At 40.8% G+C, this 12948-nt stretch overlaps 1 protein-coding gene across 1 annotated transcript in view; it reads right to left on the reverse strand.

The window, feature by feature from the left end:
• IL22RA2 (interleukin 22 receptor subunit alpha 2) overlaps positions 1 to 6676 on the reverse strand; it is a 20222-nt gene extending 13546 nt beyond the window's left edge. Inside the window, exons 1-3 of the mRNA XM_059399182.1 lie at positions 6450 to 6676; positions 5613 to 5748; positions 3112 to 3290 (exon numbers count right to left, since the gene is read on the reverse strand). Of these exons, the coding sequence (XP_059255165.1) occupies positions 3112 to 3290; positions 5613 to 5748; positions 6450 to 6510 (376 nt within the window). The 5' untranslated portion in view covers positions 6511 to 6676. The remainder of the gene's footprint in view (positions 1 to 3111; positions 3291 to 5612; positions 5749 to 6449) is intronic.
• Positions 6677 to 12948: the final 6272 nt, after the last annotated feature.

Below are 12948 nucleotides of genomic sequence, written 5' to 3' on the forward strand. Positions count from 1 at the left end.
ATGGAGAGGAGAAGGGAGTTGAGGGAAATTGGAAGGGGAGGTGAACCATGAGAGACTATGGACTCTGAAAAACAATCTGAGGGTTTTGAAGGGGCGGGGGGTGGGAGGTCGGGGGAACAAGGTGGTGGGTATTATTAAAGAGGACACGGATTGCATGGAGCACTGGGTGTGGTACAAAAACAATAAATACTGTTACACTGAAAAGAAATTAAAAAAAATAAAAAAGAAATTAAAAAAAAGTCAGGGAGGTATTGCTAAGGATGTGGAAAAATAGGAAACCTCATACATAGCTAAAGGGAATGTACAATGGTGCAGTGGCTTTGGAAAAGAGTCTGGCAGTTTCTATAATGATTAAACACAGGGTTACCATGAGACCTAGAGATTTCACTTCTATGTATATACCTAAGAGAAATAAAAACATTTGTTTACACAAAACTTGTACATGAATGTTTATAGGAACCCTATTTATAATAGCCAAAATGTAAAAATAATTCAAATGTCCATCAACTGAGGAATGGATAAACAAAATCTGATACATTCATGTACTGAAATATTATTTAGTCACATGCTGAGTGAATCTTGAAAATGCTAAGTGGCCAGTCACAAAAGACCACATATTACATGATTTCATTCATGTGAAATGTCAAGAATGTTCGAGTTCCCTAACTCTGTACATACAGAAAGTGGATTAGTGGTTGCCTTGGGCTAAGGGGCTGCAAAAATGGGAGAATAAGAAGGCAATAGCTGGGGCATCTGGGTGGCTCAGTGGGTTAAGACTCTGCCTTCAGCTCAGGTCATGATCCCAGAGTCCTGGGATCAAGCCCCGCATCAGGCTCTCTGCTCAGCAGAGCTGCTCAGCCTGCTTTCCCCGCTCTCTCTGCTTGCCCCTATGCCTACTTGTGATCTCTCTCTCTCACTGTCAAATAAATAAATAAAGAAAGAAATAAGGTGATAGCCAAGGAGTATGGTGTTTCTTTTTGAGGTAATGAAAATGTTCTAAAATTGACTCTAAGTGAAGGTGGTAATATCTATTAATATACTAAAAACTGCTGAATTATACCCATTATATAGGTAATTGAAATTATATTTCAATTATATAATTATATATCATCCTTTCTGATGGAGGCATAAAAAATATAATTACATCTCAATAAAGTTGTTTTAAAAACTCTACATGGAGGCAGTGAAAGCTTATTTCTCCAGTGTCTCATACTTGCTCTTTGGGCTCAGGAAAAAAATGGCAGTGTGAGAGGGATGGAGACTATACAGAGACTCAACATATGGACTTCCTTTGGGCAAAGCTGGGCTGACAGTACTCAGAGTCTAACTTCCCTGTAAGGAGGACCAATGCTGAACCCCTAGTATAGTTCACTGTATAGAGTAGATTTTTTTTTATCCCTTCTAATGGTGAAGGGACAAGAGACAGTGGAATGGACACTTTCCTGATGCTAGACTTGTCTTCTCTGCTTCAGGGCTTTTATCAACATTCCTGCTGACTACCCTACAATGAATGTAGTGGTATTTTATTCATGAGCATAATATTTGAGGATATATTGCTTAACTACAGAAGAACCAAGTTAATGTGGAAGAGGTGAAGTCAGTCTCATACCCAAAGGAACATTTGGCCTTCTGCTATATCCCATCACTTAGAAACCCCCACTTCACAGAAAGATAAAGTGGCTAATTGAAAACCCAGTTTGAGAGACAGGACCTTGGGAGTTGGTATATGCTCTAATCTTGTGACCAATAATATATGGCGCTCTTTCTTTCATAGACATTCAATGGCCTAGGATATAAGAAGTAGAAGTGGGAGGGCTGATTCTTACTATTAAATATGATGAACGACTCATGAAATGATTTGTTTCCCATACACTTGATTATAACAACAGTGGTTTCAAAGAATTGGAAGTCGAAGCTGCCTTCTGACTATGAGGAGCTTTTCATGCCATTTAACCAACAAGGAGAAAATGAGGTCCTTGTGTGTTGCCTGGGCCCCTGGTTCTGAGTATCAAGGAGAAGCAGAGTTGCTATTTATATAACAAGGGCCAGGTAGAAGTATGCTTGGTATCCTCTGTGGTGCGCCTTACAGCTCCTATATTCAATGATAAAAATTAATGTAAGGCTATGTTAAACTAACACAGGAAAAGACTAAAAGGACCCCAACTCCATTAGAATGAGGAGCTGAGGTACTGGCTGGAATGAAAGTGAACACTGAGTTAATAGTGAGAAAAGTTGGGGCATGTGGGTGGCTCAGTTGATTAAGCAACTGCCTTCAGCTCAGGTCATGATCCTGGAGTCTCGGGATCGATCCTGCGTCAGGCTCCCTGCTTGGCAGGGAGTTTGCTTCTCCCTCTGACCCTCCTCCTTCTCATGCTCTCTCTCTCTCTCAAAAAAGTAAATAAAACCTTTTAAAAAATTTAAAAAATATTGTAAAAAGTTATAAATATTAACTACCTTCATGGCTAATGGTGTTATGAGGACTGCAGTAAATACCCATATTTTCTTTCTTGCTTTGGTATGCATGTCTTTTTATATATATACATTAAACACTTTTCTTTTTCTCTTACCCTTTTGTCTACTCTTACATGGTAATGGTTTATTTTATAATTTACATTTTAGATATTATTCTAGGATTATGACTACCTTAGAAAAAGAATATATGTCATTGAGGAATGGATATAAGTGCAAACTTCTTTTCTCCCATTTGGGGGGAATGAACAGAAGTCTTAATTTCTGAAGTGTATTTTTAGGAACTTCACTCCCATGCTTGGGAAAAGCATTAGGACTCCTTTTTTCTGCTGTGTAAAACTACTTCTCCTCGTAGGAGCTGGCAGTCTGGCAGCAGACTAGACTGTGGCCCTGCAGTCAGATGCAGCAGAATGGGAATACTGACTTGGGTGGTATAAGCCATGAGACCGGCCAACCACTGGACCCTTAGTGCCTTGAGTTCATGGGCTATAAAACAAGGTTAGTCAAAGCCATCTTCCAGGGATGTTCTGAGAATTAGGTCAAATAACGTGATGCCTAGAGTTCAGCAAAGCACTGAGCTTGCTCTGTGGGGTTACTCAGGGGCAGGAAGAGCAAATGTAAAGAAACTCCACGGGAACTCACTTTCCCACCAGGGAGTGAAGCGCTGTGTCATGGTCCAGCCCGAGTGGATCCCAGCCGAGGTGGTCCTCACCCGCCCATAGTAAGGTTCCTGTATATCTGATGTTTCATTGGTAAGGTCGCAAAAGGATTCTAGAATACCCCAACAGTTCTCTTTATTTTTCCATTGTCTCTGTCCGTACCTGCAGAAGGGAAAAGAAAAAGATCTGAGGGTTGATGTTGTTGTTGTTGTAGTTCTTTTCCCAATTGAAGACGTTTTCCATTTTTTCAATCTATTAATTTTTTAGACCGATTGGGATTTGTCCTCCAACGTCAGTACCCCTGTGAAAGCTTCTGGCTATTCTCTAGTATCTTTTAAAAAGTTCTTATTCTTGTTAATCAAAGCGTTATCTTGCTGAAAGATAAACTCAAGCCTGACATCTTCTGTATCGTAGCAAAAGGGTTTTGGGTTTTTTAATACTTAGTGAAGTTTTTCTTCTGGTATATGAACCAACTGCCACTTTTCAGTACTAGCTTCCCACATCCTTAATGCTTCTGAGGTTTCAACTCTGTGGTTTTCTTCACTTCTCATCGGCCTGCTGTTGAGTAATGTGGCCAATTCTGAGAAGTCGCTACCAATTTTCATCTCAGGTATTGCTTACCCAACACATCTGGTCAATCTTCTCATTGAAAATGGAGTGGGGGTTGCAGTGAGGGAGCCCTGAAATCAGGAACTAGGAGTGAGGGAAGGGAGCCCATGAAAAAAGCCCATAAAGATGCAGATAGGTTGACTCAGCCCAAGAGTAGGAGACGGTACAACGGCAGAAGGGAAGAGGAATGGCTCCCTTCGTTTTCCGTCACAAATCAGAGGACACAATAAGTGATGGTGGGAACAGAGTAGAAATGAGAAGCTGGGGCAGAAGTCTTCCCAAAATACTTGTGGAAAGACCTGAAATCTAGCTTTCCAGCCACATAATGAGGAATACTTCCAGTGTCTGTACTTTGTAAATTTTATGGTGACAGCAGCGGCATTTTATCAAAGGATACCGTGAGAGCAAAACCTGTTACATATATCGGGCACAATTTGATGTTTTTAATTGTTATTTATTGTTGATATATGGTCTTAGATAGCTGAATTTAGCTATAGTGGCTAGTTTCTCTTGGTAATGTGATACCTCATTTTTTGTCCTATCTCAAGTGGGACGGATATTAACAGTAGACCCACATGAAAGGAATAGAATAAAGTGAGAGGCTTCAAAAATATAAATGTGCATTGTGCTCTTGAAAATATCATACAGAGAGCAATGGATCCAAGTAATCTAAATCTCATAAAGTTGAGGAGCCCTCTTTAAGAATAATTATGAGTATAAAATTCTCCCACAGGGTCCTAAAGTTTAATCTTCATTAAACAACTTCTAATCCACTGTCAACACTGGACCACTGATAGGCCCTATTTATATTACCTAAGGTGAAAGTATAAAAAAGACCCACCAAGCCTTACATTCTATATGCTGGAATAGCTCCCACTATGCACAGATCTATTTTTAGAACAGAGAAAGCTTTATTGTAAAAAATGCATACATTTTACAGTTGCTATGCAAAATCTGTTGAGAAAAGCAGCAACAGTTAAAGACTGAAAGACTTCTGGAAATGGTTTTTGTGACATTAACAGGAAGTTAATTAATGGGAAAATCTGACCTTGAACCTACTCCCATCTAGAGAGACATGGATTTGAGGGTATGGAATAAAAACTGCTATTTCCGTCCACAGCTACATCTGATTTCTGAGCTTTGAATGAAAAATCATGAATGTGGAACTGTAATATCTGCTGTCTCAGGATCTCTCAGCCAGCATCTCAAAATATGGAAGAGAAGGAGGAGCCCCAGTAACCCCCAGAAATGGATGAGTGGGAATACCCACCATTAGCAAATCAGGAGCTTCGATCTCCTGGCCTCAATCCTGGAAGGGAACTGATGATATCAGAGCTTTGGCAATGATCCCCCAGAAGCAGCCCACAGAGCACAGGGAGAAGCATGCCACAGCACGTTCTAGGAGCCACTTGTTTTTGAAAAGAATTTTCTAAGTTTTCAAAAGTGACTGTTGGATTAAAAATCTCTTTTGTGCACTCATCCCCATGTGTCCCGCAGCAGCTTCTTCAACTGTCAACAGCGTCAGCTTGGTTGAGTACCTACTACATGCTAAACTCTTTGTGCCCAACATTCACTAGATAAATATGTAGAGACCCCCACCGTGTGCCAGGCTCCACGGGGAAGTCAGAGGCTCAGCTCGTAAGGTGTCGGTGCTACGTCTCTGAGGGGTGAAGCGTGTCCCCAACAGACTGCTCATCATCGAGACTTTTGTGTCCCCAGGCAGCATTTAAGGAGACAAGACACTCCTGTCCCTACCTCTGCTTCTTCTTAACCCCTCTGAGGCTGAAAAAAAGGTCCTAACACTCCACTGTCTTCTAGAGCATATATTCCCGGTGGCCATCTTGATCCCAGCTGGAGGAAGCTCAAATTACTTACGTTTTATATTGCACGAAGTAGATACTGCTGTTGCTGGTGCAAGCCCTCCCAGGCTGCCAGTGCAAAACATTGTGGAAATTTCGAGACTGGAAATGTACTCTCTGAGGCTTCAGAGACTCATAGGCTGACTGAGTTTCTAAAATAAAGGAGAAAGAAAAACTTTGAACATGAACACGGGCATGGTTGTTCTTAGCAATACTTGGCAGTGTGATGCCTGCATCCGGATTTCCTAAAGGAGTTGCTGGAAGTGCAGATGGGAGAGGTGAAACCCAGAAGTCAACTTCTGAATCTGGAGTGTGAGGATTTTTATGCACGGTCAAGTTCTAGAACAACTGTGTTCCTGACTGTAAAACCTCAAGTGATACCCTCCCATCCCATTGCCGAGCTCCAGAAGAAGCAAATGGTAGTGGAAAAAAAAAAAAAATAGCATCTTCAGTGCCTTCCATGATGTGGTGATGGAATGTAATGACCAAGATGAAAAGCCCGCACCAAGACCACTCACCCATCTTCCCAGGAGCCATTATATGACTGCTACACTGAGGCGAAATTTTGCCTGGGATCCATCTTGGTTCCAGACCCTCAGCCCAGCCCTAGGTTTCTCCTTCCTCAGGATATGAAGTTTCTTGAGTGTCTCCCCTTTCGTAGCTACTTATTAAGTCCACCTGGAGTTATGCAGGCTGCAGAGAGAAACTGACTCTATGTCTGTTCTGACCATTTCATGTCAGAAGAAAGCTCAAAATTTGACAAAGCCAGGAAAAGTAGAGCCATTTTCAACAGTCCCTTGAGCAGACTCGGATGACAAAGTCATGAGCAGTTAAAGAGAAGTGAAGCACTTACCTACGACCCCAGTCGGAAAGAAACAGATGAGGAAGCCTAGAAAGCAATGTTTGGGCGGCATGGCTGGAGTGCGACCGGTCAGGCAACCAATGGCTCCTCACTGAGAGTGCAGCTCTGGACAAAAGAGGAAACTGAAGAATCCTCAGGCTGGACATCCCCTCGTGGGTTTAACCATGGTTCCTTGAAGCCACTCCGATTTCACTTTGTTAAGACACTATGTTGTTTATTATTCTAGGGTTATTGTAAAAGTATAAAAAGCACTTCAAAGAATATTTGCCATAAGTCACTTCAACGTGGAAGCTTGTTTTTTTCGGGACTGGGACTTTGTTAGCTCCGAAAAGGCAGAACACAGAGGATTGGCAGACTGCAGGGCAGGGTAGAGCAGGAATTGTGCAAGGTACTAGAAGGTGAGGGGAGTAAAACACTCCTGAGGCCCTCAGGGAAGGTAGCCCTGGGAGGCTAAGGTGCTGGCTGGCAGACTGATTCTGAGAAATGTACTCGGGAGTTACAGCTACCCGGGCTCCTGGCTGTGGTTCAAGCTGGTAGGGTGTCTGATTGATTCTTCCTTTTCCTCCCTTCTTGGAAGCTCTCTGACTAACTTCCTGGGTATACCTCGTACCCTCCACATCCTCTGGCTCTCCACAGGGCTTCCGGGCCCTACTCATCCCTCTTCCCAGTCCATGGTGGCCCGGGGCCCCACTCAACTAATGTTCTTCCTTTTCCATTCCCCACCTTCGTTTCCAGCCATCTGAGAAAGATTTTGAGCTGTCAAACTGCAGGAGTCCTTAAAACATTGAACGGTGGAGGGCAATCGTGTGGAGCTACATTCTCTCTATTTCATATCTTCTTTGAAATCTGATTGAACTAGGTCATCTGTTCTTTGCCTATGATACATTATATTCATTTTTCTTACCGATTTTTTTAACCACATGTTTGTAGAGGCACTAAAATTGTACGTTAGAGCACAAGAAGAAAGTCATAATTTTTTTTAAAAAGATTTTATTTATTTATCTGACAGAGATCACAAGTAGGCAGAGAGGCAGGCAGAGAGAGAGGGAATGAAGCAGGCTCCCCACTGAGCAGAGACATTATTTTTTTAATTGAGGATTTTTAGGTCAAAAAGGGAAATACCTGTAGTCTCTTTTAAGTCCTTGGTAGAAAAACCTCTGTAGTAAGTACTAGGTAGGGCTGCTAAGCAGTTCTCATTCATTCCTTCATTCAGTAGCATGCACCAGACATTTGCTGCCTGGTTATTCTCAGCAGCAAGGGTCCAGCAGCGGTTGAGACAGACATTGCCCCTGCCTTCCAAGGCCTATTTGTACGGGGAAGTAGATAATAACTGCCAGAGCAGTACGGAGGGGTCTGTGAAGATAATGCCAGGCTTTCCAGTGCCTCCATGCTGTGTCCCGCTTCCAAACCAGACCCCGCATCTCCTCCAGGTAGGATTTCCACTACTTAAAAGCAAACCAAGGCTTTCAAGGAAGAATAATGCAACGGATCTTAGGCTCCCTTTGTACCCTCTTGGTGCTCCTTGTCCTCTAAGCTTCTCAGCAGCATATACCTACTCACTGCTATTCTATTACCCAGTGAGCTGTAGACTTTGCATTCACCTTGGGTTTTTGTTTGTTTGTTTGTTTGTTTATTTATTTTTAAGTAGACTCCATGCCCAGCATGGAGCCCAGTGCAGGGCCTGAACTCTCAATTCTGAGATCAAGACTTGAACTGAGATCAAAAGTCAGACACCCAACTGACTGAGCCACCCAGGTGCCCACATTAACCTCGGCTTATAAGTTAGGGGGGAGGGAGTGATAACCTGTGCTTGAACTACTGATGTTCCCTATCTTCCACACAAATAGTTCTTGTTTCAAAGCAGCCCAATTATCCTAAATTCCAGTTAAGAGAAAAAGAAAACTATTTTAATACAAAGTTTAATAAGTAGTGCAGCAGACAATGAAATCCATGTTTCCACTGGGTTACTGATTTTTGTAGAGCAAATAAGGGACAGTTAGAGGGGAAAGGAGATCACAGAATATACTAAGTACTGAATTCTCTTGAAGATGTGTGAACTTTTGTGCTATGTCAAATTGCAGAAAACAAACCAGTCCTGTAAGCATTCAATGAGCTCTCTAGTTGTGTGGTATCATAATCTGCCTAAAAGCCAGTTCTGCCACAACACCTCAGGTAGATGAGAAGGTCAAGTTCAATTCAAAATCCTACTAATTTGAAGCAGAAGAATTTGTACAGAAATATTTTCAGTGAAAATACATTTGCTTTGGGAAGTAAGAAAATTACAGATAACAGGAGATGTCTGCTCTACTTTGCTTCAAGCATGGAATGTTGACTTCCCACTCCTCATTACCTGTCTTTCCCGGGTACCCTCCTCCTGTCTAACTCATGGGCAGGAAGAGTCCACCTTGGAAGTGACAAGGGCACCTCCATCATGCCGGGTCTGGATAGAACTTGCCTATCCAGGTCTGCCTTGGACAGACCTAATTCTTTTCTTTTTCCCTATGGCTTTCCACAAACCAAAAATTTACCTAATTAAGAAAATATTATTTTTAAGTGTAATATGGGATTTGGGTTATCATTATTATTATTGTTAGAAATATATATTGAAGTATTACAGATAACATGACATGATGTCTGGGATTTGTTTCTAGGTAATCCAAGAGGTCAAGAAGAGGGTGACCAGCCGGCCACAAGCTGGTAGTTATTGAAACTGGATTTTGGGTACAGGGATCCTTATTATACTTTTTACTTGTATATGTATTTGAACTTTTTCATAACAAAAGGAAAAGGACTTTAAAAGTTTATCTACAAGATGCCATCTTTATAAAACTTTTGGTAATTTGAGTGCCATTTTAGTGTCGGTAACAGGACCTAATAACTATGGAAGACTGTGTTAAATTCTTTTCATGCATTATTTTAGTTAATTTTCAGGACAGGTCCAGGAGGTAATAGTATCCTGATATTACAGTTGAAGAAAACAAGACATAAGCTCAAAGAACCTAATTAGCTTCATCACATGTAGTGACAAAGCAAGGAGTGAAGTCAGGTCTGGCTGACCTAAAGGGTCTATTACAAAATCACTCTGAGTTATTCTTCAGCTGTAGCATTTATTTCATAAAGGGATAGAACGATGTCAGTGAAGATTTGGCCATTCATTCCTTTCATTTTTGATTCACTCAACTGAATGTTTACGGAGCATGTGCAGTTTCCTGAGGCACTGTGTTAGGCATGCAGTGATGAACAAGAGGGCAGAGCCAGTCCTGATGGCGCCAGCTTCATTTTCTTCAGCCACATCTTATAGTAAAAGGCCACATATTCCTCATGCTCCTTCATAAAAGTGTTTAAAAACTGCCTCGGTGGTATATATCCAAGATGGACTGGGTTTCTGCTCCAGATTCTTTCCCTCATTCTACGATTTGGTAAGCAGCAGGGCCTCTTTCTATAGCTGACTTAACAGAGCACAATGGTAACTTGCAATCCACTCTTCTCTTCCTCGGAACTAGAGAGAACCATATACTTGTAATACCAGTAACGAGGAAACGATTTGTTTTCTCTTTTGCACCCTGCCCTCAATAACTCTGAATAATCATGATCTTTAAGCACTTCTGCATTCTGGAAATAATTGGCATGCATTTCAAAAACAGTTCATGGACTAGAATCCAGGAAAAAAAAAAAAAAAAAAAAAAAAAGAACTTCGTTGTTCAAGTACATGCAATCAACACATGACCAATCTGATTAAGTTTAGTTCTGACTAATTTTTGGACCACAAACACTGATACATTATTTAAAATCTCTATTAATATGACTGAGGGCTTCCTTAGGGTAACTTTCTGCTCTTCATGCCTGTTACTGATTTGGTTTTGACTATTCTTGACCAAGGTCTTTTACTGACCCAGAGCACCCCACTGGATATAACCAGTCATTATGCCAATTCCCCTAACATGTGTCTGGGCTTTGTTCCAACTTTGGAAAGATTTCCATGGCATAACCAGAATCTACCCCGTTGCCACCCCTTCCACTGCAATCACTTGGGTCCCCCCTACTACCATCTGTTGCTCGGGTTGTGGCTGTAGCCTCCTGTTCATTTTCCCTGCTGTTGACACTGTCCTCTGCATCGGCAGGACAGTTTTCTTTAAAAATATTCAATCCAAGTTTTCTTTAAAAATATTCAATCCAAGCCTTTGCGTAGAACCTTCTAATGTCTTCACGTCTCTTTCCAAATAAAAGTCAATATTTTTATACTCACCTATAAGGCTGTGGGCAATCTGGCCCCATTACCCTTAAACTTCACCTCCTACACTTCTAACCCATAGTGCTCTGGCCCTAATGGGGGCATGCCAGTCTTATCCCCTCCCTAAGATCTTTGACTCACTGTCCTCTCTGCTTGCACGCTTTTTGAGATGTTGAGACACACCTGTCACTTTCTTTCTGTATCTACTCAGATAGTACCTTACCAGTGGATTCTTCCATGACCACCCAACATCGGTGCACTTCTCCTCCCTGGCCCACCATCTGTCCACATCTCCTTTGTCTGGTTAATTTTCCTGCATAAATTTTATCATCATCTGATAGATTGTTTATTTTTTTCTTGCTGTCTATCTTCCCCACTGGAACAGAAACTCTAGGAGTGACCTCCTGATGTTCATGTGTTGTTCGCTGTTTCACTACGGGCCATGCTGGGCACATAGCTAGTGAACCAGTGAAAAGGAATGTGTATTAGCAGCTGAAAGGAATTTACAATATTTAAGCCAGAAGAACATGAAGATGCTTCTCTGCTTCTTATAGTTGAGGGTGGGAGTCCTGATGACATGGGACTGAGATTGTTGGATCTGTGAGGTCACTGTGTTTCTTTAGACACATACAGAAAACTCAGGCTCTGTAACACCAGGTGGCACCACTGCCAACTCTCTAACCTGACCATGTAATCTGTGTGACCTGAGATATAGCTGCTTCTTGAGGGTTGGAGACATTTCCTTGATTAATCACCTGGGTGCTTCTCTGGGTGAAGAATGGGTGTGTATGTGTGTGTGTGTGTGCGCAATTCTTTGGCAATTTTCTAATTCGAATTCTCCTAATTAGTGTGTTCAGATGTTTTCTCTCTTTAAGGTTCGGATTCAAAAAATTATATTTTCTTTAGAAGAATGTCCATTTCATTCATGCTTTTGAATTTATTTGCATGTAGTTATACAAATTATTCGCTAATGATATCCGTATTTGATTTCCCTTGTTTCTGCCATTTCTTTTATAATTTCCATTTTGAGAAATGATATTTTCTCCCTTTTCTAAAATTTTATTCTTAGTTAAGTCAGCTAGTTATTTGTCTTTAAAAATTTTTCAAGGAACCAGATTTTGTGATTAGTTGTACCTCCTACTTTTTAAAAAAATTTCATGTTTCGTTTGTATCTCCTTTTGCTTTTTAAAATTCCTTCCTACTGTCTTCTACTTCATTTGTTGCTTATTTTTATAAGAACTCCTGGAGTCAGATGTTTGTTTCATTTGTTTTATTTATTTATTTTTTTTTGGGAAAGACCCCAAATTTCAATAACAAAACACCTCACTTTTGTATGGAGTTATAAAGGTTTCAGGGAACAATTATGCATGCAATCACTTATTCTGCTTTAAAAGAAAATTTGTTATTGAAGTACAATTATATTTGTTCCATTCTTTATTTTACATTAATACAAGTAATTTACACTAGAAATTTACTCTGAACTACATCCCAGGGGTCTTTTGCTGTGAAGTGGGATATTTTCCTCTTTAACAATTCTGTAGTTAGATCGCTTTTTCTGACTCATGGATAAAACTTTTTAATTCTCATTGTTTTTTCATGATTCTCAGAGAAGAAAAATGTTGACTTACGCAACCATGTGCAGTTTGGAAATCCCCTCTTATTGTTTTGTTTTTTGGGAGTTGAAGGGCAGGAGGATGGATTAGTATTCATTCATTATTCACGAACAAAAATAAAATATGGCCGCACAACTGCTTAGGTGTAATGTCCCTTCAACAAGATGCACACTGAGCTCCTAAACAAAATTTAGAAATCCTCCTAAACCTCAGAGTAAGGAAAGTAACTTTTGCATTTTAAAGTAATGACTTTTTGTCTTATTTTACTATAGCACTGTAACCAACATAAGTAGCTTATTGGTTTTAGAGTGTATTTCCAGCCGCACTTAAGGCTATTTCTGGAGGGAGCTGCCTAGTTATCAAAGTTAAAGCAGGACTTATATTCAAAGACAAATGGAAGGAGCCTGCACTTTGGAGACAGATAAATCTTGAGTTCGAATCCCTCAAAATAGATCTTTCTCAGTTTCCCACTTGCGATGGGTTTCCCATCCTGGTACTCAAAGGCCTGTGAATTATTCCCCCAAATGCCCAGACAAACCTAAAGGACAGACTAAGTTCATTTGATTTCTGGGATCTCTAGATTCCTTACTGAACGCATTTATACATCCCATATTGAAAAGATACAAACTTAGGGTTATAAGTCCGG

Source organism: Mustela nigripes, chromosome 5 (assembly GCF_022355385.1).
Source record: "Mustela nigripes isolate SB6536 chromosome 5, MUSNIG.SB6536, whole genome shotgun sequence".
In the NCBI taxonomy this organism is placed as follows: domain Eukaryota; kingdom Metazoa; phylum Chordata; class Mammalia; order Carnivora; family Mustelidae; genus Mustela; species Mustela nigripes.